This window comes from Bipolaris maydis, assembly GCF_028858645.1.
Source record: "Bipolaris maydis strain C4 unplaced genomic scaffold PSV08scaffold_12, whole genome shotgun sequence".
NCBI lineage: Eukaryota > Fungi > Ascomycota > Dothideomycetes > Pleosporales > Pleosporaceae > Bipolaris > Bipolaris maydis.
This window is the reverse complement of record NW_027093868.1, coordinates 732,283-757,799: the sequence shown is the minus strand read 5'-3', so window position 1 is coordinate 757,799 and position 25,517 is coordinate 732,283. Positions and strand designations below refer to the sequence as shown.

General features: G+C 51.9%; 8 protein-coding genes across 8 annotated transcripts; 5 read left to right on the top strand and 3 right to left on the bottom strand.

Annotated features, from left to right (window-relative positions):
* Nucleotides 1–2,148: 2,148 nt before the first annotated feature.
* On the bottom strand, nt 2,149–4,181 carry PSV08DRAFT_11123 (uncharacterized protein). Its single transcript, XM_014224417.2, has 6 exons — nt 3,986–4,181; nt 3,894–3,927; nt 3,622–3,822; nt 3,510–3,564; nt 3,227–3,460; nt 2,149–3,175 (listed from the first exon to the last, which is right to left on the bottom strand). The coding sequence occupies exons 1-6, from the start codon at nt 4,099–4,101 to the stop codon at nt 2,343–2,345; spliced, it is 1,473 nt and encodes a 490-aa protein (XP_014079892.1). The 5' UTR covers nt 4,102–4,181; the 3' UTR covers nt 2,149–2,342.
* Nucleotides 4,182–4,745: 564 nt separating this feature from the next.
* PSV08DRAFT_404216 (uncharacterized protein) lies at nt 4,746–6,416 on the top strand (the record flags this gene model as incomplete). The annotated part of the gene is made up of 3 exons (XM_066093675.1): nt 4,746–4,842; nt 4,990–5,609; nt 5,931–6,416. The coding sequence occupies exons 1-3, from the start codon at nt 4,785–4,787 to the stop codon at nt 6,414–6,416; spliced, it is 1,164 nt and encodes a 387-aa protein (XP_065948593.1). The 5' UTR covers nt 4,746–4,784.
* A 537-nt stretch (nt 6,417–6,953) lies between these two features.
* PSV08DRAFT_323075 (LSM domain-containing protein) lies at nt 6,954–7,591 on the bottom strand. Its single transcript, XM_014224418.1, has 6 exons — nt 7,518–7,591; nt 7,414–7,470; nt 7,327–7,365; nt 7,251–7,278; nt 7,128–7,191; nt 6,954–7,082 (listed from the first exon to the last, which is right to left on the bottom strand). Exons 1-6 carry the CDS (start codon nt 7,543–7,545, stop codon nt 7,038–7,040), a joined length of 261 nt encoding a protein of 86 aa, XP_014079893.1. The 5' UTR covers nt 7,546–7,591; the 3' UTR covers nt 6,954–7,037.
* A 388-nt stretch (nt 7,592–7,979) lies between these two features.
* PSV08DRAFT_250221 (phosphomannomutase 2) lies at nt 7,980–11,662 on the top strand (the record flags this gene model as incomplete). Its single annotated transcript, XM_014224420.2, has 6 exons — nt 7,980–8,222; nt 8,273–10,220; nt 10,324–10,407; nt 10,745–10,851; nt 10,905–11,149; nt 11,200–11,662. The coding sequence occupies 6 exons, from the start codon at nt 7,980–7,982 to the stop codon at nt 11,660–11,662; spliced, it is 3,090 nt and encodes a 1,029-aa protein (XP_014079895.2).
* Nucleotides 11,663–12,772: 1,110 nt separating this feature from the next.
* PSV08DRAFT_411633 (uncharacterized protein) lies at nt 12,773–14,910 on the top strand (the record flags this gene model as incomplete). The annotated part of the gene is made up of 3 exons (XM_014224421.1): nt 12,773–13,136; nt 13,195–13,372; nt 13,425–14,910. 3 exons carry the CDS (start codon nt 12,773–12,775, stop codon nt 14,908–14,910), a joined length of 2,028 nt encoding a protein of 675 aa, XP_014079896.1.
* A 422-nt stretch (nt 14,911–15,332) lies between these two features.
* On the top strand, nt 15,333–16,116 carry PSV08DRAFT_364760 (uncharacterized protein; the record flags this gene model as incomplete). Its single annotated transcript, XM_014224422.1, has 2 exons — nt 15,333–15,641; nt 15,841–16,116. The coding sequence occupies exons 1-2, from the start codon at nt 15,456–15,458 to the stop codon at nt 16,114–16,116; spliced, it is 462 nt and encodes a 153-aa protein (XP_014079897.1). The 5' UTR covers nt 15,333–15,455.
* Nucleotides 16,117–16,318: 202 nt separating this feature from the next.
* On the bottom strand, nt 16,319–21,134 carry PSV08DRAFT_228623 (uncharacterized protein). The gene is made up of 4 exons (XM_066092221.1): nt 20,942–21,134; nt 18,499–20,886; nt 18,079–18,238; nt 16,319–17,932 (listed from the first exon to the last, which is right to left on the bottom strand). The coding sequence occupies exons 1-4, from the start codon at nt 21,101–21,103 to the stop codon at nt 16,647–16,649; spliced, it is 3,996 nt and encodes a 1,331-aa protein (XP_065948592.1). The 5' UTR covers nt 21,104–21,134; the 3' UTR covers nt 16,319–16,646.
* A 182-nt stretch (nt 21,135–21,316) lies between these two features.
* Nucleotides 21,317–25,223, top strand: PSV08DRAFT_11074 (Metalloenzyme, LuxS/M16 peptidase-like protein). The gene is made up of 5 exons (XM_014224424.2): nt 21,317–21,485; nt 21,696–21,991; nt 22,040–22,304; nt 22,354–24,871; nt 25,004–25,223. The coding sequence occupies exons 2-5, from the start codon at nt 21,802–21,804 to the stop codon at nt 25,178–25,180; spliced, it is 3,150 nt and encodes a 1,049-aa protein (XP_014079899.1). The 5' UTR covers nt 21,317–21,485; nt 21,696–21,801; the 3' UTR covers nt 25,181–25,223.
* The last annotated feature ends 294 nt before the right edge of the window (nt 25,224–25,517 follow it).

Sequence of the window (25,517 nt, the reverse complement as noted above, 5' to 3'; positions counted from 1 at the left end):
GTTGACAGGTGCCGTGGATAACAAAGGTGGTATGGCGATTGCAGCTGAGATCCTGGCAAAGTGAGGCGTATCTGCAAGGCCTACGACGTGCTCAGATGATTGATTAGAGTATTGACAATAGGATTGAAGCTGTGACGCTTGAGCCAGGATGATGGCTAGCGTGCAAAGGACATGGAGATGGCTGTGATTGGCTAGCTTTTAGTCGTGCGACGCCTGACAGCACATATTTCCAAAGGGAGTGGGCGCACATCGAATGTCAAAGATAGAAACGAGAGCATGATTTGGGCAACTCGATTCGAGAGGCGAGACGGCCGTCACGATGGGAAGCGTGATTTAGTGAGTGTGGTGTGATTGTGGGTTTGCTGTCTTGATTACTCAACAGTGTGAGCCATGGCTTTGTTGTGCCACAACCATGCCCAATAGTACTACATTACCAGAAGAAGTACGATTACGAAATCCAGTGGCTGTTCTTTCCCATTGGCTATAGATGGAGTGGTTTGAAGTACATGGGAGTTAAAGTAGGAAGCTAGAGACAAGAAAACGGACAACTTAGGTCGCCTCTGACTGATTGGTGGACTGATATGATAGCCTTGACTTTATGGAAAAGAATACGACATTGGGGTGCATGAGCCGTCGCTGCTGTGTAAAGTAGACTAAGACTAACCTCGAATGCCGGGTGCCGAGCAGGAGGCTGACGCTCCGCGGAAGCCAGGGACACGGAACCTGTACAGTGGACCCTCAGTGAAGCCGCATGAACGTTGCACGGCTACCAAAGTGTGGACATTCTGTATCTCTCCTTAGCTGCTGCTGGTCGAAACCCTGGTTCGGAAGGATTTTCGCGCCATACGATTAGCCAGCAATGGGTGTGCTGAGAGGCACTCTATTCGCTGGGATTGTCCTTGGGTATTGATTGACACAACGACATGACATTGCTCCACAAGCCTGCATGTATCCTGGTCCAGAACCATCCATGCACAGGCTTGAGCGCGGCCAGATCCCAATCAGCATGGGGAATGTCCATCTTCAGCATCCTAGGCCTCATGCTAATGCTGCAATCAGCTGAGGAATTCCCCCCCAGCGGCTGTGGTAGGTCAATGGGCAAAGCAATTTGGCCATGATCCCCCGCATGCATGGCATCGCGCCCTGGGCGGGAACCAGTGCCAGCATCAGATGGGCCCGCACGCGACGCGATCCAGGATAGATATCATTTGACGCCTGGGGTTGAAAAGAGGGGCCAGCGAGGGTCTTTTGCTGTGCCGAAGCTTCTGGTGTGAGTGGGGAGGGTGGGAAGGGGGGAGGGGAACATCATCTAGCGACCGACTCGATGGCGCCTTGTCGATCGTTGCGACCACATGTGCTCGACATGAAAGGGTACCGACTAATGATACTGGTTCCCGACTACCTCTGGACCCGCGACTTCACGTGACGCACAGACAGAATCCTGATAATCGATCCACGATCGGCATGTCAAATCTCCCATGCTGGCTGGCCTAGCAAACATGTGAAATCCGCCTAATTTGCCATGCTATTCTCATGCCCGAAACATGCGCAAGTCCAGTCTCCGTGTTGGCACCACCACAGGCTAAACTATCCATCAAGATCCGCTCTATCTGGGCCGGGTCCCCAGTGGCAAGCTAGTCGACTGCATAAGCCAATCTATTGCCAGCCTTCATTTGTCACGCCATGTGGCACGCTTACCAAAGGCCCTTTTTTTCCAAGCACGGCTTATTACACGTACGTACGTACATGGGACTCTCTCAGCCAATCTGTTGCGTCGTGCCAATGATTCGGGTAAAACCATCGATGTATGTACATGTACATTTCATGGCTGCGTACATACTATGTACAAACTCTGCGCGATCCACCAACTACAGACAGAGCTAACTGCGCCGCGGGTCCCTTTTCCGTCGTGGTATATTTCGTCAAATTCAAAACTCCTGGGGCGCTAGCATGACCAAAATGACTGCCTTGAGGCGACATCCCTTCACATGTGCCCCATCCTCTCCTCTTCTAAACCGGCCCATCGGTCCAAAATCTTACCCTTTACACGCGAGATAAATCTTCCTTTTCCCCGTATGCTTACTGAGTGTCCAGAAAGCCAACTTATTGCGTCAGGGGTATCTTCTTGTAATATCAAATAACATAAAGTATGAAAACGTAAAGCGTCTCCGCTAATGGTTACTTGGCCAGTGTGCCATGGGCCTAAATAACTCCCAACGTGACCGACTACGCGAACTGTTGCAAATCTCAATTCAGCAGGCCATGCAGTGCCTACTGGTTGAGGCACTAAATAACCCATAGTGTGTGTCGTGTATACTGTGGCGTGGTCGTCAAACTAACAATCAAGGCGAGCCCGCGTTGACCGCCGCATCCTCGTCCGCTACCCTCGCCGCCAACTCTCCTGCTCTTACTAGGACCGCTAGTGGACCCTGTGTGCGGTAGTCATGCGAGTGATGCGGGTAATGCGACGCCGCCATATGTGTCATGGGCCGGTCTAGTGGCGAAGGCGATGGTCCTATGCTTGGGATTGGCTGGGGAAGCATACGCATTGTCTTGCTAGGATCGGCAGGTAGGGCCTGTTCAGGATAGCTCGGTGTGAGCACCCCTTGGCCACTGTGACTACTCTCCGAGGACAAAGTCGTGTCCTCGTGACTGAGGCGTGGAAGACGAGTGGTGTCTCGCGGTGCTCGGCGAGAGGGGAAATCTGCTGGCGCTTGATAACGAGATGTGTATGTATACGAGGGTGGTGGTGGCGTTGATGAAGATTGATGGCTGTTGTCCTGATTGAATGCAGACTGTTGGTATGAATTCGAGTCGAACGGAACCCTGGTATCCCGTACGGAACTGGTCGCAGCTGGCTCAAAGATGCCGTCTCTTGCTATGACTGCGGAACGCGGAGAGGCGGAAATTGGCGAGAACTGCTCCCCTGATCGGGGAGAATTCAAACCAGAGAGCGAGCGATTGGTCGGCGATGTGGGCTTAGAAGTATAGGTAGGACCTGCAGGAAGACGCGAAGGGCCAGGGGGTTGGTTGGATTCCGACTTTTGTTGCGCGAGCATATTGCCATCTGGCTGTGTGAAACTTGATCTTCTGTTTGCTGCTTGGTCATTTTGCTCATTGCTACCAGCCCGGGTTGAGGTGCTTGTCTCTGTATCCAGTTTTGAACGCTTGCCTTCTGTATATGTTAATACTCCATAGTCTCGAGTATATGGCGCAAGTGTTATACCTTTTGTTGGAACGGAGTGCTTTGCTTTGAAATCTTCAAGATACTTCTGGTAGGCTTCATATTGCGGTGTTTTCTTGTATTCGGTCAATTCCGCATAGTACTTTTCCTTGGCGCCATTGGCTTGTCGTTCACAGCCTTCGCGCTCTTCCGCGGGTAGGACTTGCCATTTCTCTCCAACCACCTTGGCAATTTCGGTGAAGGATAGATCTTGTCCCTTTAGGGATTCCCTCACCTCTGTAATTGGGTTAGCCATAGTCACAGTGTGTTGAGATGTGATACTCACGATTCGAGAAAATGACATAAGCAGATGGCGGGCGTTCTGGAGCATGCTCATCGGGCTGTATAAAGTTAGGAGAGTGCACAGCTGGTTTACATTGTAGAAGTTTCAAACAAACCTTTGGATGTCGTCGGTATTTCCGCTTGGCACCTGTTACACCAGAAGAAGCATTGCTTGACTCTGGTTGCTTGGTTTTGCTTTCAGGCCCTGAATCGTCACTTCGATACGAGCCTGCGGTGCTTCCCGCTCGGGGAAGATTAATAGGAAGTGGCTTCTCGGATGACTGTCCGCGCGATTCGGCAATGGCCCGTTGTAGTTTCTTTTTTTTAGAAGAAAAATATTAACGACTACTGAACATGAGAGAGCAATGCGGATGATGTATATACATACCCGTCGATGACCAAGTTTTACGTTGAGGGAGCTCCTGCGGCGTTGTAAGCAAGGGTCTGTCGAGGGAGTAAGCAGGTGGAGGGTAAACGCACAGGTCGGATTCTGTAATGTCGAGCACTGTCTCCCAGGAGTCAAAGCCTTCGGCCACGAACACTTGGTGGTACTGGGACAGACCCAATCGCGCCAAACGGTCTTTCAAGTCGCTCATGTAGGAAGGCGTGGGCGCGACCGCGTAGGTAAATGTAGTGTAGCGACCGAGTGTGGAGAGACGTGGTGTTCAAAAAGGTTGGATAAGCCTGCAGGATTAGGCGACTAGTGGCAATGGTATTGAGGATCGAGCGAGATCGATAGAGGTCGAGTATGGCGAGACTAGTGTACAGGGATGAAAAAGGAAATGCCCGAGTGTTGCTTGAGCCAGCGTGATTGGTGCGGCGGCGGGGCGAGTGCGGCGGATCGACTGGCAAGGAAAATCGAGGTTAGGGTCAAAGTGTTGCAGGGCGCAGAGGCGCAGAGAAGAGCAAGTGAAGGAAGCAGCAGTCAACGACTATGGCGCATGCCTGGGCGGTGGAACGCGACGTTGGTTTGGGGTAGGTGGGTCCCGGACCGATGCAGTCGAATTCTGTAATTATGTTGTGATGGCGGCAGGTCGAGTCTCGGCTACCGTCAAGGAGGGGAGCGGACGCAGCCTAGTATAGGCACGGCCAGAACAGCGGCCGACGAGAGTCAGTAAACGGCCGGGGCTCATTTGGCGCGTCCAGAGCCTTGCTTGGATGCGACGCGAACCAGAGACGCAGAGGACCCGGGTTGCGGTGAGCGTGGGCAGCTCCGGGTGAGAGCGGTGCAAGGCCCAATTGAGTGGGACGAGGCTAGCAGACCAGGCCGGGCGCAATCATGGAGGGCAATTGTGATGGGACGGGGGGTGGAGGCAAGAGGGCTACAGGTGCGGCGGGTGAGTGCGGTTGGTGCTGGCGCGGGTGGTGGTAGTTGAGGATGCGGATGAGGTGTGGGAGGAAGAGGGTGGAGACGGGAGAGGGGGTGGGCGAGGTGGACGAGGTGTTAGTGATGACGACGATGATGGGATTGTTGGTGGTGGTAGTGGTGGTGGTAGTGGCAGCGGCAGCGGCAGCAGCAATATTAGCAGCAGCAAACGACATGGGAGAGCTTAGGAGGGCAGGAAAATGGAGCGGGAAGAAGGGTGCAGCCCGGGCAGCGATAGGGTCGTCAGACGGTCGAGATCAGAGCAGGCGATCGGCGGGCTCGACAGCAGGCCCGGACAGGGGATGCAGTGCAGAGGCAGCGAGCGCGTTCTGTCGCCCTCTCTCCGGTTCTGCGCGCAGCGAGGGCACGCCAGGGCAGCTGCAAGAGCAGCAGCGGCAACGCACGCGCCAGGCTGGCAGGCGCAGAGCTGGCTGCTTGCGGGATATCGGGTGCGCCTATGACGTGCCCTGGGAGGCTGCAGCGCGTATAGCTGACGGTGCAAAGGGTACAAAACATGGCAGGCCAGAACCATTGCCCATCAACGAAGCGCCGATACATTGGAATAGGCCCGGTTTGCGGGAGCCCGGCATCATCGCATCCATCCACGCTGGCCCCCTCCCAGGCGACCCCATCATCCACGCTGCACGCCTCCCTGCCCGCCCACGAGGCGGCGCTGCCTGCTGCTTGCTGCTTGCTGCCTGCACCCAGGAAGCATGCAGTCGCTGCTCGACTCCAGCCGTGGGTGGCTGAGTGACGTCGGCCGGTACATGTCTGTCTGTGGCCAGCCTGGGCATCTCTCATCTTGGTCCTAGTACACGGCCTGCTACGTCTACCTGTGCATCGGCACCACCCACCAGCCGCAGTCGCCTACCCACGGCCGCCGCCGCCGCCGCCGCTGATTTGCCAGCCGTCGGCAAGCAAGCAGCACTGGCTCTGGCGGGCTCATCTTGCGACAACACGGCCTGCCTGGCTGCCTGGCCTGCCTGTTCCCCCAGCAGTCAAGCCGCCACAGGCACCGTAGTGCTAGTAGCAAGCAAGCAGATCTGCGATGCGACGCAGCCCTGGACGCTGGATGGGGGCGCTGGTCGCGGGGGGAAGGGGGGGAGGGGTGGGCAGACACGAGCAGATGCAGCGAGCTTAGGCCGGGCTGCATCGGCGATGGCAGACGGTAGACATCTCTGTCTCTGCTTTTCTCAGGCCACTGTCTCTGGCCATGATGCGACTCGATATGTAGGCGATTGCGCTGCCTGGACCGTTGCAGCTAGTTCTCGTGACGATCAGCGCGCCAGGCCAGGGGCGGAGAGGAGCTCTCGGCACCCTGCTCCGCCCAGCGACTATCCACCGTCGCCTGCCAGCCGTGCCATTGGACACTGCTCGCCGGCAATGCCATTCTCACGCCCAAGGCGGAGCGGAACGCTTCTCTCACTTGGCTGGATTCGTCCTAAGCTGGCCTTCAACCGTCACCTAGTACATGCGCCCAAGTGGGAGGCCTTGACCAGCTGCAGTCGCTGCACAATGCTTGTATCGGGTGGGTGCGTGGTGTAGGGTGCATGTGCCCTTGACTTGTGCATCACGGAGCAGAAACCGGGCCAGAGTGAGCGTATCACGTTGGACCCTGACCGATGTCATCGGCCTCGCCTTGGATCTGTTCCACCGTCGACATCGCAGCCACTCGCCCTTGTCTCCGCCCGCCGTTGAGGGGTGCGGTACTTGTGGCCGCCGCCGGTGCCTTGCAGACGCATTGCGCTGCGTTGCGTTGCGTTGCTGCTGCTGCTGCACTCACCTCACCTCACCTTTTGCCGCCGTCACGTGCCCACACAGAGAGGGACAATTGCTGATTCATGAACCATACACGCATACATGTGTATCCCATACATCCATACATACATCTATGCACGCTACCAAACCCAAAAGCCACGTGAACTGAAACGGCCAAAATGCACTACTCTCTGCGTAGCCTCCCATGGGCTGCCTTCGATGCTGGCGGCACATGGCTCCGGACCAGTCGCACCCGTCGGCATGGTTAGCCGTGAATGACAGGCGCCATGGCGAGTACAACACACTGATGGAAGAGACCGCGATGAAGCCGTTTGCCATCATGTGAGCCCCAAACCCGGCCATCATCGCATTCTGCGGCGCTTGTCCATGCTGCTGTTGCCTGTGCCATTACTCCTCCTCTAGCACTGTTTGGCCATCTCCTCCGGGAACCATCTATCACAGTTAGCATGGGACATCCTGGCTACGCTTGTTTCGTACCATGCAGATGTTGTTGCCGTTGAGCAGGATCTTGGGTAGCTGCACATTTCCCTCGGCCGGGTCGCTGGCAGTCCACATCAGCACACGACCATCATGTCTAGACAAGTCGGCGTAGCCACGCACATCTCAGTCACGTTCTCCAGCACCATGTCTATGCCATGTTAGAAATGCGCAGACAAGTCATCGGCCGCCTACTTACTGACGTAGTCGTCAAATCCAACCAGTTTACCCGTGAATTCTGCCTCTTGTCAGTCTCTTCGCTCTCGTCTCTGGCATCCAAGCACACCTTTTCCGCCATTCATAATGACCCAGATCTGCGAACCAACGCATTTGTCGATGAGTTCTGCGGCAGTCAGCGCCTGACAGGTAGACCTAGTGGCATATTCTCACCCAGAGGCAATAGATTCTCGAGCGACATGGTGGCGTAGTCTGGTGTAGGTTGGTTTTGTGTTGTCGTGGTGGCTGGGTCGGATATCTTGGCGGAGAGGGCCATCCTCAAGACAGGTGGCGCGCTAGCCAACCAACATTCGCGAACAGGGTCCCGTCGCTCTAGCAAGGCAACAGACATGTTTTCTCAGCCACTGCTGCCGAATCAGCCTATCGAACACATACACACAACATTGGTGCCTAGCTAGAGCACTACCATGGAGTGCCATGCTCTTCAGACGACGCGCCCCTCTGCTGAGCGCGTCACACGTCTCTCGGTCTGTCTGCGATGAAGTCACACCGAGCATTCCACGAGCAGTAGACCGCCATCACATACAGAGGTGCGAACAAGACCTCAGTTGCCATGTAGCACTGTACTAAAAGAGAAAAAGAGATAGCGGTTCGCGACTCCCAAGACTATTGCACATGGCAGGAGCCATGCACGCCACCCCACCACGCCCAGCGCCCGCGCCTTCCTCTCCTACCACTTGCCAATGGAAGCGGGGACGACCCTTCACCGCAAGCAGCACGCGCATTCGAGATATGCACCACAACTCTGGCCCGACCACGCATCCTTCTTCTCCTCCTCCTAAACAACCTACTGCGAACAATGGAGCGACCACAGCCGAAAATAAGCCTCGTCCGCTACAAGCGTTCGCTGCGCCATCTGTGAGACCTCCCCCTCAGTAGACGCATACAAACCATTGACCTGTTTCCAGCGAGTGGGATTGTGGGACCCGTCATACGGTTTACGCTTTGCGACCACATCACAAGCAGAGACACGGCAGTCCACTCCCATTCCTCCAAGCACGAAACCACTACCCCAAACCTCAACCAGATCACCAGAGTCGCCCAGTACCAAAGACGATTCGACACACAGTGGCAGTGACTTGGGGCAAGATACGCAGTCTAGTGCAGAAGATGGCGCCTGTCCAGCGGGAAGCCAGTCGTCATATTGTGTTGAGTCTACAGAAGAGCCAGATTCCACAGACACGTACGAAGTTTCTTCGCAAGAAGAATCGGAGCCCGATGTCAGCGAAGAAGAGGAGTCAGATGCCAATGAGGATCTTGCCTACCAGATCCCAGAAGAAACGCTACGCGCCGCAATGCTCGTTTCTCCCAAAACACGTGCAAGTTACTGGAGCGCGAAGCTGTACCAAAGCCCGGACGGCGAGTCGCTTTCAATTCATTATTGTAAATCTTTTGATGTTGCTGAGAGAGTTGCTCAGTACTTTTTGAAAGAGAAGGTTGTAGGCTTCGATATCGAGTGGAAACCTTATGGAAATCCGCATGCGATCAAACAAAACGCCTCATTGATCCAGCTTGCATGCGAGGATAGGATCGCGCTATTTCATATTTCGCTGTTTTCTGGGTACAAGGTCGAACAGCTCATGCCACCTAGTCTGAAAGCCGTCTTGGAGTCACCAGATGTCATCAAAGTAGGGGTGGCTATCAAGGGTGACTTCAAACGTGTCGAAAAGTACCTTGGAGTTCGGCCTCAGGGTGTCTTTGAGCTAAGTCGCTTACACAACCTCGTTGAATGGTATAAGGTCGATCCTAGCAAAGTCTCAAATAGATTGGTCAGTCTTGCTACCCAAGTGCTTCAACACCTGCAGTTGCCCTTGTACAAAGGCGAGCAACTAGAAGACGACGAAGACACTACGTCCAGTGTCCGAGAAAGTGACTGGAGCCTCCCGCTAAATCTGCAACAAATACATTACGCAGCTGCGGACGCGTATGCCGGATTCAGGCTTTACCACATATTGGAGCGGAAACGGGCTCGGTTGACACCAACACCACCGCCGGTAATGCTTTGCGACTACGACAACAAGCCTGCCCCCCGTGTCAAAAAGCCACGTAAGAAAGCTGGAGCAACCGTCAAGGTCGAAGAAGCTACTGACAGCGACTCGAACCTATCAATCGATCCTGTGGAAGAGGAACAAGATAGTGATGAAAACACCCAAGGCTATGAAACGGCGCCAGAAGAACTCATGGATAGCCATGAACTCGAAGATCCTACACATACAACAACTCCAACTGTTCGCTCACTCAAAAAGGATAAAAAACTTGGAGCCAGGCAGGTAGAGAACACAGAGCTAGATGAAGATAGTAATCTGGAGTCTGAGAACGAGACTTCTTCCTCGTCCAGGCGTGTAGGACGGGTCGATATCTCGTCATTGAAAGGAGCTGATGTGGGATATCCGGTATTACCACAACTATCTCAGGAGGACACTGAAGCGTCTCAGCATAGCGAAGTTTCAGCTGACACGGATGATGAATATGCGGATGCAGAACTCGAAGAAGCGCTTGGCCACATGACGCTTGATGATGCTGGCAATTTGAGAGAGGACGAGGAGGTTGTCACTCCTGAGCAGACTGGCTCATCATATGGCTTGGCGACTGCGTGGGCGCAGAATTTTGCCCAATCTACTATTCCGCTGCCCGGATCGCCCGCTCCCCCTCGTATTCACGCAATAGTTTCCCACCTCCGTGCCTACCATCTATGGCATCACCAGAAAATGTCAGTGGATGAGATTGCGCCATTGGTGCGGAACCCACCACTCTCACACAGCACCGTCAGCAACTACATCCTGCAGGCAATAACACTGGAGAAACTTGAATACGAACAGGATCTGCTTAAGAAATTGATACTGGAGATGCCTTCAGGTATGAGGAAAGGACGGTGGAAGGGGTTGGCGGAGAAAGTCGGGGCGTTGGGTTAGGTGGGCCGCGTTTCTGTTTTACTGTACATGTACACACACACATATAGTCTGTCTAGATGTTGCGACGAATGCCAAAATAGCTGTTGATCATCACTTCTTTCTCGGCATGGTGTGCTGGCGAATTGCCAGCTGTACGCCCAAGTAACATGCTGCACAGTAAGCGCAAAGGCACAATTGACACGTTTCGGAGCATCGTAACTTGGGCCTCGATTCAGGTACCGCAGTCGTAAGCTCAGGGTCCAGGCGCCTGGCCAATGTCAGTTGAGTACCAGTCCCGCACACCCCCGCATGCCAGCCGCGAAACTGCGGTGAGGATCACCCATCCCTGCACGAAACCCCTCCAAATTGTACCGCGACCCTCGCTGCACTCTCTAGCCTTATACCGACTTTTTCGCCTCTTGTTGGTTACTTTGATCAAAAGACCTGGTCTTGACCCAAATTGCTGTACAGAAGACTGCCTATACATAGCAATCATGGCAACTGCAGCTGCTGTATACCCTCCGCTTGACCAGCGCCCGGTCAAGAACACAGTCCTACTCTTCGATGTCGATGACACGCTCACAAAGCCCCGTCAAGTGCGCTCACTCTCCAATGACATCTCCCCTACCAACAGCTAACATGGCTGCAGCTGGTGAGCCCTGAGATGCTTCAATTGCTCTCGGAACTCCGCCACAAAGTTGCCATTGGCTTCGTTGGCGGCTCCAACCTGGCCAAGCAGCAGGAGCAACTTGGAGGTGCAGTCGATGTCACATCTCTGTTCGACTATTGCTTTGCTGAGAACGGACTTACCGCCATCCGAATGGGCGAGACTCTGGCCAGTCAGAGCTTCATCGCCTGGATTGGTGAAGACAAGTATAAGGCGCTGACCAAGTGGTATGTCGAAGCCCGTGGGCTTACAAAGCATTGCTGACCCCAAACCACAGGATCCTTCACTACATCGCCGACCTCGATATTCCCATCAAGCGTGGTACCTTTATCGAATTCCGCAATGGCATGATCAACGTTTCTCCCATCGGCCGTAACGCCTCGACCGAAGAGCGAAACGAGTACCAAAAATACGATCTCGAGCACAAGATTAGGGAGACCATGGTCGCAAAGCTCAAGGAAGCTTTCCCTGACTATGGCCTTACCTACTCTATCGGTGGCCAAATCTCGTTTGACGTTTTCCCTACTGGCTGGGACAAGACCTACTGCCTGCGACACATTGAGGCGGAGAAGGACATCTCAGGAATTGTCTACGACAAGATTCATTTCTTCGGTGACAAGGCATACGAGGGCGGAAACGACTGGGAAATCTACAGCGATAAGCGAACCATTGGACACAAGGTCAAGAACCCAGACGATACCTACGCACAGCTACAGGAGCTGCTGAAAAGCTTTCAATAGGCGTAGTTGCTTATGAGAAATGACGATTTATTTGACCATAGTGTGGTCGACGAGTGTGTCTGCTTGCACAACACATCTGAGGAAGCACAGACGATGTGACGAGTTAAGAAAAACACATGACCCAAAAGCATTTGATCAATAGTCCGGTATATCAACCAGTCTCACTCTGAACCATGCTCCTGAGCAACTCTCTACGACCTCTTGTCTGCATGAAGGCTCATTTCCACGATGCGTAATTTTCGTAGTCGCCTCGGTTGACTAAATCCTCCCCATCAATACCAAGAGCTGAACAAGCTTCTGCATGTATGCACCTAATGATTACCGATCTACCTCCTGACAAAACAATACTAACCACCTGGTTCTTTCTCCTTTTGCAGCCATACCATTTACCTAATAAGCCCCAGGTTCCAACTCCCGACCCCATCGACCTACGTACCCTCTCGGATCCCACGTTCTCAATCAAACCGAAACAAGATACCTGCCTATTTCTACCACCCAACCCCCCCGGCTGATTGGCTGCCCAATCTCAACTCGTTCGATCTCCCCCATGTCCTCTACTACTATCAATTCCTCGGCGCATCCAAACATCCCGGCACGTCAGCCGCTTTTTTTGCCCAACATTTGCGGAGAAACCTGACTAGTAAAATTGGGAAATGCACGTACAGTAGTACCTGCAGATGTTGATTTCTTTGCCGCTCCCCCCGCTCCTCCTCTACAGTTAATCCAGCCAATAACGCGCCCTTGTGTGAGAGGGTTTGTGTAACGATGCCAAGAAACTAGGTACGATTTGTGCAAGAAAAGATGTGGAGAGGTCGGCTCACCCTCCCGGATAAAAACGTAAGTACATGTATGCAAGCCGTTAACTCGGCTGTTTTTCTTTCCTTGGGATGAGCACAGGGCTTGTTGGTTTTTTCTCGTATATCATTGGGGGAAAACATGTTGGTGGCGAGAGGAAGGGGGGAGGGGAGGTTGGTTGATTTATATCCCATATATGAAGTCGGGCCAACAAAGGGTTGCAAGTTAGTCGAGCCCAGCAAGCCTTTTCTCCCTTGAAAGCTTTCCTACGTCTTTTTTTTTGAAAGCTTCTTGCTATTCATTTCTGTCGCAATCATGAGGTTTCGTGCAGCGCCTTACTTGCTCTTGCCTCCGCTCGTTCTCGCGTATCCTTCTTCTAGTCCAGCGTGTGCGTCTCCGCAGACAGAAGCAGCAGACTCGTCGAATACCTATGACTATATTGTAACTGGGTCTGGGCCGGGAGGCGGGACGATTGCTACGAATCTTGCGCGCGCAGGGCACTCTGTGCTCTTGATTGAAGCGGGTTCGGATGCTTCGCTTGATATTCGGACTCAGATTCTTGCGCTGAATACCTTCAGCAATACGGATGCTACGTGGCATTTCTTTGTCAAACATGGCGATGATGAGGAGAGGTTGAAGCGGTACAATTTGCTGGTTTGGAGACTGGCAAATGGAGAATGTGAGTGATTTTGCTTCCTTCGAGAGATGCTTGCGTGAAAGATGCTAATATCAAAAAGACTGGGTTGGACGAGACCCAACCGTTGAGGGTCATGTCGGTGCTGAGAGACTCGGTATCTTCTATCCCCGCGGTGCAACACTTGGTGGAAGTGCCATTGTAAACGCGGCAGCAACGTTCTTACCAAGTGAGAGTGACTGGGATATCTTTGACCAAGGAACCGAAGAAGACCTATGGGGGTTAGTTTCCCTTGCAATTTCAATGCTTGTATGTGTGTACTAACTGTGTTAGTGGCAGGCTGATGCGCAAGTACTTTGAGAAGATCGAGCATAACAACTACCTGGAACCTGGCACCCCAGGTCACGGATTTACGGGCTGGCTTCAGACAAACATAGCCGACCGTGCAGCTCAGCAAATGGCTCCGCTTCGTCTCAAAATATACGAAGCGGCTCTGAAGCTCATTGGCAGAGAGCCAGAAAAGGTACTGGACTACATCACCAGCGATGGGAATTATCTCGACCCAGCCCGCGATCAAACTGAGGGACTGTGGGCTTTGCCTTTCCATGTCACACCGAAATGGAAGCGCTTCAGTCCGCGTGATATCATTCTGGAGATGCGAAATGCGACAAATGCGAACGGCACGCAAAAGCATCCACTTCATGTGCAGCTTGAATCCTTGGTCACCAAGGTGCTGTTCGATACTTGTGGTGGCAATGGCACAAAGCCACAAGCAGTGGGTGTCGAGTACCTCGAAGGCAAATCCGTATACAAAGCGGATCCACGACGGACTGCCAACACTGCAGAAGGTGTTCTCAAGACAGCTTTCGCTCGCAAAGAAGTCATTGTCTCAGGTGGTGCATTCAACTCGCCTCAAATCCTTCAACTCTCTGGTATCGGTCCCAAAGCCCTACTTGAAAAGTACGGCATTTCAGTGGTCTCTGATCTGCCCGGTGTAGGCCGCAACCTCCAGGATAACTACGAAATACCAATGTATGGCGAGGCGCAAATCACCCTTACGGCCCCTCCTGACCCCAGTGAAGCCAATTGCACATTTGGCGCCCCTGGCGATCCATGCGTTGACCTTTGGTACAAGGGCGAGGGACCATATACGCGCGGTGGTGTCAACTCCAACGCCTTCCTGCTCAAGACGGCGCACGCTGTCGAGGGTGAGCGTGACATGTTCATGTTTGGCTTCCCTGGCAGCATCCTCCGTGGTTTCGTACCTGATACAAACCAGAATCAGACGCTCATTCCTCCGACAACCTTTTCTTGGTCTACAGTCAAGATGCATCCACAGAACACCGCAGGATACATTCAGATCCAGTCTGCCGATCCCACGGAGCCTCCAGAGGTCAATCTGAACTATTTCGCTACTGGCGCAGAGACAGACATGGGCGCCATTCTGGATACACTGGCATTCGTACGAAAGGCTTACATGTCAACCGTGGGACCCGTTGGTCCTGTCACCCCGATCTCTCCTCCTTGTCCCCCATCTGATATACTTGAGAGTGGATACTGCCGTGACATTGAGATTGACAAGCAGTGGATAGAGGACCAAGTATTCGGCCACCACCCAACGAGCACCAACAAGGTGGGCCCAGACTCTGACCCAATGGCTGTGCTAGACTCCCGGTTGAGAGTCAAAGGTGTGGAAGGCCTGCGTGTTGTCGATGCAAGTGCTTTCCCAAGATGCCCGGGCGCTTTTCCAGCAGTCTCCACATTCCTACTGGGTTCGAGGGCAGCGGATCTAGTGTTGGAAGACGCTGTGAAGCGATAGGTCTTGGATGGTTGATAGACGAGAGGTATGACTCATGCCGTCTTGTATTAACATATCCTCGTAGTAGTAACCAAAGACATACTCTATATTGCCCGTGTCTCAATTAATCTATAATGAAGTTTTCCAAATTGATTTTGCCAGTATCTTGCACAAGCTGAAGGTTGTTTTTTTTCTAGGCAAATACCGTGACATTGCCAACTATATACTCAGAAAATAGTACCAAAAAGGTTGTGATGCTCAGCAAAAATGTGAGAGAAAGAATGGAAGCAAGGTTGAAATTGAAAACAATATGCATAAACCTAGGCTTCGTACTAGCGTCTCCTACCCCACCAACGACAGCCCGCCCGCTCCCCGACGCGCCAAAAATTATTCTGTCGCAGTCCCCGCCCGCAAACTGCGCGCATTCAACAAAAACTCCTTACAACCAGCAAGCATCACCCATACTATATCGCACGTTTTACCAAGAAACACTCTCCCAAGTTACTCGTCGCAACCTCCGGCTCTCCTCACTCTAATAATCCAAAGTATACGCGCACGCAAAAAAGATGAAGCTCCTAACCCTCAACTTCCTCACCTGCGCCATCAAAGCCTGCAAAACGAACCCCGCATCTTTCCCCCTGCACCCGCGCGACGCCGAGCTCGAAATCGTCGAAGCAGATGTAAACCTGGCGTTTCTGAAGAACATTCTACCCCGCATTTTGTGGAATGAATTGAGGGTGATATGTAGTGAGGTAAGATGGTAGTGTTTCTTAAGATGGATTGTCACATCTTGCGCCTCTCTATATACATACATACCAGAAGGCAAAAGAGAGAAGAAGAAGAAGAAGAAGAAGAAGAAGAAGAAGAAGAAGAAGAAGAAGAAGAAGAAGAAGAAAAAAGAACGAAACAGTAGAGCGAATACAAGCTGACATATTTCTCCAACATTTATAGCTCGGTCTCCCTGAACTCCCACCCACAGCGCCCACACCCGCCGACCTCGTCGAGCCCTCGTCGTCTTCCGCATCCGCACTAGATACCGCTGAGGCGACACCAACCGGCGAAGCACAAGAGGAGGAGGAAGAGCCCAGCCAGACGGCAAAGGATCTGCACAGGATACTCCTCGAGACGTGTATAAAAGAAGGGAAGCTGGTATGTGGAGCGTGCCAGCATGAGTATGCGGTCAAAGAAGGTGTTGCGAATTTCTTGTTGCCGGGACATTTGGTGTGAGAAAGAGACGAGACAAAGAAGAAACAACATGAAAGAAAAAAAAAGGGGGGGGGGGGGGGGGGGAAGAAAAAGTAGATTCTGCCGAATCCAACAAAGGGATAGGGTAGAGAGGCAAATACGGTGTTGCGAGAAGGAAGGGGAGGCGCTGGAAACTTGGGTCACCAAGTACTTTTTCCATGCGCCAGGGCAAGGGAAAAGATATAGACGTGCGACCTCAGAGCATATGTGGAGTTGGGGGGGGGGGAAGAAGTGGTTCGAGGGAACCGAACATTGGCGACTTGATACCCTTTCATTTAAAGCATAAAACACATAGTAGGCGAAGGCGTCGCATTACAAGAAAGACCAAAAGATACTCGCGACCATTCGATCCAGCTTCAAAGCTACCCTTTTTCTTCCCTTTTAGCCAAACCCTGGTATCTAAAACATGCGCCCAAAACACCCGTTGCTGTCACTACATCTTTTTCTTCTTCTTTTTTTGGCAATTGCACAGAGAGAGAAAGAGAGAGAGAGTCACACTCAGGCCCCCTTTCTCAAGACCCAATCGCACGGTTAATCTGTACCCGCTTGTCCTCACCACCAGATACAATACCCACCTGGCGATCCCAGCACACGGTGAATACCTTTGCGCCCTCACCATGGCTCTTGACATTTTCTCCATCTCGCGATTGCCTGTAAATTGTATATACACTTTCGCCCGTCAAGCCGTCGCCCATCTGGGCACCAGCACTAACGTTCCTAAGATCCCATATCTGGACCGTACCGTCGTGAGACGCAGACACAAGGTTGTGTTCGGACGACGGATCCGTGTCGAGGGATACAACGGCATTCTTGTGGCCTCGTAGGGTCATGGCGCTGATCTGGGTAGCCGATGCGCGGGGGTCGACAAGAGTAATGTGGCGTGCCGAGGTACCGGTTGCCAGGAGATTTCGGGAAGGAATGGCGCACAAGGAGAGGAGCGAGTGGCCTGTTGTTCGCGTGTCGACACATGTAGCGGTAGGTAGATCCCATGTCTTGAGCGTGTGGTCGTGTGAAGCAGAGTATGCGACTGTGGCATCGTCTGGCTTGAAGATTACACTGGACACAGGCGAACTGTGGCCTGTAAACGTTGCCAATGCGCCGCGAGCAGGAGCCGTACGATCTGGTTTGGAGAGTTTTTGTCGCTTGTTGGAAGCGGCTGTTGAGTTCGGGAGCAGATTCGATGGTGCGACTGGGTTTTCCTTTGCGTTGCTTGAGAAAAGCGAAACAGTAGTGTCTGAAGATGCGGACAGGATGCGGTTTGAAGGCGCGTGGACTGCAACGTCTTCTACGCCCCAGCGGTGGTTGAAGAGTTCCAAGGCAGTCGTGATAGTCCGCGCATCGTCGTCGTATTTGTACACACGAACAGTGTTGTCCAAGCCAGCGGCCACCATCTTCTTCTCAGACAACCATTTTGCCGTCTTCAAGCTGGTAATCCGACCTCCATTATTGGGCGCCTCGGAAGTCGCCAAAACATCGCCTGATGTGTTCCATACTCTCAGAAGCCCGTCGTAACTTGCGCTCAGTATCCTCTCTTGTCCACTCTGTACCCCCGACAGAACATCAACTGCAGAGACCCAATCGTCATGTTCGAAACTCGTCACGTTCAGTGGTGGAACCAATGCCCTAGTGTATTCTACATCGAGCGTCGCTTCGGCATTAATACCGTTCTTGGTGAGAAACTGGTCGATGGTTGTGCGGAGGAATTCGCCATTGATAAGTATGTCGAACGGAATGCGGTTTTCATCCCCGCGATGTAGGAGCTCGTTTACAAGAGTCGAAAGCTTGTGGCGCGTTAAGGCTACAGGCGCATGCTGTTAGCACAGTATATGATAATGGATAGTTGAGACTGGCGCATCAGGCTGCGGCTATACTTCAATTACACAAATTTGCGACATGCTGCTGCAAAAGCGAACGCAGCTTATCATGTCCCACGACGGTACTTACATGTTTGTACAAGCAAAGTACTAGGCTCCTCTGAAATTTGTAGGCTAGAATCGCGCGTGGTGAGGCGAATCTGCACCTTGGTCTCTGCCGTTTCGGTGTCCATGGCGTCGTTATGTGATGGTTTCTTTGTCGAAAAGTGGTGTGCAAGTGACGACGGATTCTGGAAGCTTTGGAAATTTTGGGATCTCGAACTTTTTCCGAAGGAGGTTAGCGCAAAAATACCAGCCAGTCGGCGTTCGCGAACCTCCGGCAATCTGAGATGGTGCTCAGTGAACATGTTCATTAAAATGATTTGCGTATTATGAATAGACTCTCAGAATACCTAGCGATAGTTTGATTAAATGGGAAGCAATTTCGGTATTAATGTGATGGTGATTGAATATTTGATGCTTTGCTGTGACTGACTTCTCTTCATCGCACGCTGGTCCTCCTGATCTCAGCAATTGCTCTCCTCCGATGATCACTTGGTGCGAACAATGCCTCAATCAAGCCTATCACCTCCTCGGCCTCCATTTCCAGTTTCAGTTCTCCGTCTGTCCAGAAGTACTTGATATCTGCGAGGCTGCTGTCTAGAATCTCGCTGAGATACTGGAACTTGAACCAGTTAGGTGTATAGACGCCAGCCATGTCTCTGATTTCTCCATTATCGTCCTCTGTCTGGAAGTGCTGTGCGAGTGTAGAGAGTGAGACACAGTACCCATGTAGTTTTCGAGACTCGTCTTCAGCAATATCTGCTTTATCCTCCACATCATTCACAAACTTTGTAAGGGCCGCTGATACTAATGAGCCAAGAGACTGGAGTAAAGCGCTCTTGGAGAGAACGTTTTGCCATTGGCGCTTCACGTCTCCTATCCTATCGATGGTCGTGGCAATAGCATCGTCGCATACTGTGGCGAAAGGGACGTTTGTGCAATCCTGAAAGCCTTGGGCATCCTCCAAGTGGTCCCTTACTATTTGTCGTTGCGATTCCATCTCGCGTCCGTACGCACGTTTGCCAAATCCGTCAATGGTCTTGATGTCGGCCTCCAGCAATAGCTTCAAGCGTTTTGAGGGCTGCAGATGTTGTGGTAAGGTAGATGATGTGTCCTTTTCCGCTTGTTCCTGTAAGAAGAGCCGCAGCCGATCTGATAGGCGCTGACAGTCATTGTAGATGAGCATGTTACTCGCAATGTCTTTGGAGTAATGCATAGAGGCGGTGGCTCGGTACATTGCAAGCAGTAGACTTGGTATTGCGTACAAGCCTCCACTTGCAGGTGAAATGGCTGATTTGACAAGATCGGCCGAATTGAGAGCGTCTACATCTCTGAGAACCTGCAAAATGATATCCATGATCGCGTCAGGAATTGCTGTCACGGTATATGTCTCTCGCAGTGTGACCTTTTGATCTGTGGGCCCCTTTTGCTGTGCTGATTTCTTTTTCGAATTCGGTGATTCTGGTGCTTTGGCTGTGGGATTCGGTGTGGTAGTTGGCTTAGCGTCGGTTTCGTCGTCCCAATCCGCACCCCAATCTTCGGCATCTTCAACATCGGAGGGCTTCTCCTTAGAAACTTCTTCCTTGGGCTCCTCGTCTGGTATATCAACTTCATCACCCCAAGCACTCATATCCTCTTCTTCTACCGACACTGTTTGCTCCTTAGTCGTTTCATCCTCGCCCTCACCATCCCAATCTGCAGCCCAGTCATCTTCTTGGTCATCACCAGCGTGTAAGGCATCTCCCTTTGATACGATCTGTGTCTCAACCCTTTCCACGGTCTTTTTCTCAAGCACCTTTTTCGGAATCATGGCTTGGACTTGGGCAATAGCGGCTTCCTTTTGCCTGGCTAGCCAGAGCTCGGGGGACTTGTCAACCCACTCTGTCAGACGACTCTGACCCGACCACCCCAGCTCATCCAGGAATTCCACAAGCCCCAAGACATAAGATAGCGACTCTTGAAATTGCGGGATGCCCTCTGTTGAAAGTGGTATGGCAGGCAAAAGATGATGTGATATTAGACGTGACACGATGATTGGAACGATTTTGTGTGACAGCGGGATAACGATAGAGGGTGGTAATCGTGTACTTAGATACTCTGCAATGAATTGGACGTCTCCTATTGTGGCCTTGATGCTTCCATCGTTTACTGGGCCTGCGCGTTGTATATCGTCCCCGTGAACCTCGAATGCAGATACGACGCGGTCGGTGCCCATGGCAAGGCGGGGTGAAATTATGTTTTTATCGAGGTCGCGACTGAAGCGGACGATTAGATTGTCAAGGAGGCCAAGCTTTATGAGGGCTTCGACGGTTGTATTGATATCAACTTTGGCTTCTTGTTCAATCGACTGGTGCAGCGAAATCTTATGCATGGCGCTGTCAACTGATATCAGTCCGTTCCAAGAGTCTATAACAGTCTCTACGAGGGCTTTCTTCAGCTGCTCTTGCTTGTTTCTGAGGACACCGACTACTCTTGTCGTCATGAATGGACCGAGTCTCTTGAAGGCATCGTCTGCATCTTCCAGAGTGCTGATGGCATGGAGCACATGACCATTCACCGCCGCATTCTGAGCGGAGTCTAGCAAAGTAGATATGTCTCGCAGTTGTTCCACCGTCTGTACCAGGCTCTCGTTGTACGCAATCTCGGTGTGCAACAGGCTGACCTTGCTTGCGGCATCCTGCACATGTTCCGTGTTCTCTTTGCCTGCTTCTGCTAGCTGTACAATTTCCTTGGCCGTATCCTGGGAGCGTTTGATATCGTGCTGGAGTTTGCGTGCCTGGGTAATCCAACCGTCGATGTCAGGCGCGGCCTCTCGTGAGAGCTGACGGACTTGGTTCTGGGGTAAAGAGTCAATGTGGGAATTACAGAAGAAGTAACATGCCGTCGCATACTTTGGTGTCTTCGCGGGCTTTGGTGACTACTTCTAGCAGTTTTGGAAGCGCAGTGGATGGCACTGTAGCAGATGCCACATGTTCGTCCTGGGGGAACGCTCCATACTGTGCCGATTGAAGGAGCGCATCGCCTAGCTGCTCGTCTGACACTTGCGGAGGCATTTGCGGCTAGCAGGCGATTGTCATGCCCGGTGTTGAAAGAGACGTGAGGCGTGTCATGCTATGGAACACTTGCAGCTGCACGGACATGCGGCCGACGTCAACCCTGGTGTCGCTGCCCCGCCACACGTACCCCGCCACCGCTAGTAAGACTGTGTGGCCTATTCTTTGTACGTATAAGCCGCCAACACGTGCGTCTAAACATTGTCGCAGCAGGCAACTGACTCCATACCCTGCCTTCTTAGTCTTTTTCTGACAGGCTACCTCTTTGACCGCTGACAACAATCCTGGTACATTAGAGCCTCGCTGCCACGCTGTTCTGCACTATTTCACGCTGGCTCTGCTGGTGTAGCATCCTTTTGCCTCTATTCCATCTCATCTACCCGTAAGTTCCCTTCACAGTGTCGTGCGCGGCTCGGCAACAAAGTAGTCCATGGACACGAACCCGGAGCTCTACAACATCTTGAACACACTCTTTGTGCACACTAAACACTCTATTTCTGATCATCCTCTACAACCATATCTGAGTGCTAGTGGCCCATATAGACCAGGACATTGCATTAGCTGTTCACACGATCGACTAACACAACAATAGTAGTGCCAACTTGGGCAAAGCGGTTTGTGCTAGTGATCTATCCACCGAGTAATCCTACTCCGACCACTTTACTGAATTGACCCTCCAGTTTTTCAACTTCGCCACCATGGGGTCTGTAGCACAGGAGACGCATTTCAAGAAGATACAGCAATTCAAGGCAAACTATGCTGATGCAACATTCACTCAGTATGAATCTCAGCGCACGGGGCTGCGCGTAGTCGTGGTCGATCGGAAAGGTCCAAAGGTTTACGGAAACTTTGCGGTAGCCACAGAGATCCATGATGATTCCGGCGCACGTGAGTATGTTAAATCGATATCTCCACACATATCCTAATCAGAGACAGCACATACCCTGGAACATCTTTGCTTTATGGGCTCACGCAAGTATCCCTTCAAAGGCGTGCTGGACAAAATTGCTACCCGTTCATACTCGGATACCAATGCGTGGACGGATGTCTCAGAGACAGTGTACACTCTCTCCACTGCGGGCTGGGAAGGTTTTGCGCAACTGTTGCCAATTTACCTTGACCATCTCATTGTTCCTACACTGACCGATGCTGGCTGTTACACTGAGGTTCACCACATTGATGGAAAGGGAGAGGATGCGGGGTAAGTTTCCTTGACAAATCAAGCACAAAGTTACTAAAAAAAATCGAAGTGTTGTCTACTCTGAGATGCAAGGGCGACAAAACTTGCAGGGTGACCTGATGGACCTTCAAATGCGTCGCCTCCTGTACCCTGAAGGGGACGGTTTCCGAATGGAGACTGGTGGCTTGATGGAGAACCTTAGGGTCTCAACCGCAGAACGGATTCGCCAATTCCATCAAGACATGTACCAACCCAAGAACTTGCGCGTCATCATCATAGGAGAAGTTGACCACCCAAATCTTTTGCAAGTTCTAGATAGTTTCGAAGACGATATCATCGACCATGTGCCGGCCTACGATGCCCCATTCAAGCGCCCATGGGTGGAATCGCCACGTACTCCTCCACTCAGCAAGACCATTATCGACACGGTAGAATTCCCTGAAGAAGACGAGTCTACAGGAGAGATTCAGATTGCGTTCTTGGGCCCAGAGACTACTGATGATCTGGGAGAAACAGCCATCAACACCCTTCTGAACTACCTTGCTGGCTCATCCGTATCTGTCCTTGTCAACACGCTTGTCGAGAAGGAGCATTTAGCTAGCATGGTTTACTTCTGGTGCAAGGGCCACTATGATATGATCATATGGTGGACTATCTCATCAGTGGAGACTGGTAAGCTCGCCGACGTCGAGAAGCGCTTCTTTGAGGTCCTCAAAGAACATGCCTCTAAGCCACTTGATATGAACTATCTGAAAGACTGCCTTCACCGCTTCAAAAGGCAGACACGGTATATGTCGGAGATTGGTCTGGATGAATACAAAGATCCGATTATCAAGGACCACGTTTTCGGCGACCGAGAAGGCACTCATCTCGAAGACGCAATGGCTACTCTCGACGTTTTTGATATCCTCGACATGTGGACAGAAGAGGAGTGGCGGGCCTATCTGAATAAGTGGATGGTGAATGCTCACCATGTCTCCATCCTTGGCAAGCCCTCAAAAGCTCTGTCCGACAAGATCAAAGCCGATGAGATTGCTCGCGTCAAAGCACAGCAGGAAAAGCTAGGTGAAGAGGGACTGAAGAAATTGACACAGAAGCTCAAGGAGGCTCAGGAAGAAAACGACAGGCCGATTCCAGAGGAGATAATTGCAGGCGTACAGGTTCCAAGTACTGAGTCCATTCACTTCTTCCAAACCACCACAGCACGGTCGGGATTGGCAAAGAAGCTTGGTGTCTCAGACAATTCAATTCAGAAGATCGTGGATAAGGACGAGAATGGCCTTCCTCTGTTCATCCACTTTGAGCACATACCGACGTCTTTTGTACACTTTGGATTGGCACTGGGTACTGCTAGCCTACCGACTGAACTAAAGCCTCTGCTTGGAGTCTACCTTACCAACTTCTTCGCCACCCCCATTATGAAGGACGGCAAGCGCATAGAATTCGAAGAAGTCATCACCAAGCTGGAGCAGGACACCATCGAGTACTCGATGGATCGTGGTACAGACATTGGAAGCTCAGAGATGATATACATTCCTTTCGTCGCGGAAGCCGACAAATTCGAGACAGTTGTACTGTGGCTGAGGTCCATGTTGGTGGATTCCATCTTCGACACTGAGCGCATCATCTCTGCCGTGAAGAAGATGCTGGCTGATGTTCCTGAAGAGAAGCGTGACGGCAATGCCATGAGCTTTGCAGTAGACCGCATGGTTCACTACGACGCCGCATCAGCTGTCCGCGCAACCGGCACACTCGTCAAGGGATTGTATCTCAAGCGTATTCTGAAGCTCCTAAAGACCGAACCACAGCAGGTTCTCGATAAACTTGAAGCTCTACGCAAGCACCTGCTGACGTTTTCCAACATGCGCATTTTGGTAACCGCAAACGTCGAGACGCTACCAAATCCAGTCTCAACATTCAGGCACCTCACCGACGCATTCCAGCCAGGACCAGAGCCTACTATCAACCCAATCGACGACAGAAATGCCCTCCTTTCAGACGTCGGACGCAACCCAGGCGGCACACACTACATCATCCCCATGCCCATCGACTCGTCCTTTGCCGTCTTGACATCCAAGGGCCCCAAGGGCTACACGAACCCCCAACTCCCTCCCCTGATGGTCGCCCTCGCATACCTGGACGCAGTCGAAGGCCCCATGTGGCAGTCGATCCGCGGCACGGGTCTCGCCTACGGCAGCAACTTCTTCCGCGACCCAGAGACAGGCCTGCTCAAATTCCGCATCTCAAAGTCGCCAAACGTATTCGCCGCGTACAACAAGGCAAAGACTGTAGTCAAGGAGTACGGCGACGGCACCCAGAAGCTGAACAAGCTCGAGCTCGAAGGCGCCATCTCCAGCATCGTTCGAGACTTTGTCGATGAGCGAGCGACCATTGTCGATGCGGCGCGTAGCTCGTTTATCGATCTTGTGACGAGGGGCGTCGGCAAGGACTGGCAGGAGTGGGCGCTGCGCGAGGTGCGCAAGGTGACAGAGGCGGATGTGCAGAAGATTCTGCAAGAAGTCGTGGCCAACGTGTTCGAGCCCCAGAAGACGGATTTGGTCGTGACGTGTGGTGGCATTATGACTGATGTGAGTAAACTTTTTTTTTCTCTCTCTTTTTTTTTTTCCCTTTTTCCTCTTTTCCCTTCCTTCTCTTGTTTCGTCCACAGAAAAAAAGAACATGTGTGCTAACTTTTTTTTCTTCTTCTTCTACTACATCAGGGTTTGAAGAAGGATTTTGAAGATGCGGGATTCAAGATTCAGCTCAAGCAGCTTACGGACTTCCAAGATGCATACGGTTTGGAGGGTGATGAAGACGAGGATGACGAAGACGACGAAGACGTTTCTGGGAGTGAAGATGGTGGTGACAGCGAGAGTGGATCGGAAATGGAAGAGTAGAGCCTTTTCTACATATTATGCTAGACTTGAACTGAGATCATGCTACTATACCAATCACGTCTCTCCTACAAAACCCATCCCACAAAAGACAGAGAGTTTTTTTAAAACAAAAGCACAGGTCAACAGATGATAAAACAATCCTTTTTTTTTTCATTCAGAGCCAAAATGCATCATGAGTCTTTTGATTGATATTTGTACACTTGTGCGACGAGCTATTGGCGCGCAAAAAAAAAGAAGTAAAGAAGCAAACACGAGCCTCCACGATATTTGCCCCAATAAGCCGAAAAAAAGGAAATATTAAAAGAGAAAGAAAAAAAGGCGGACCCTTCGCATGTCA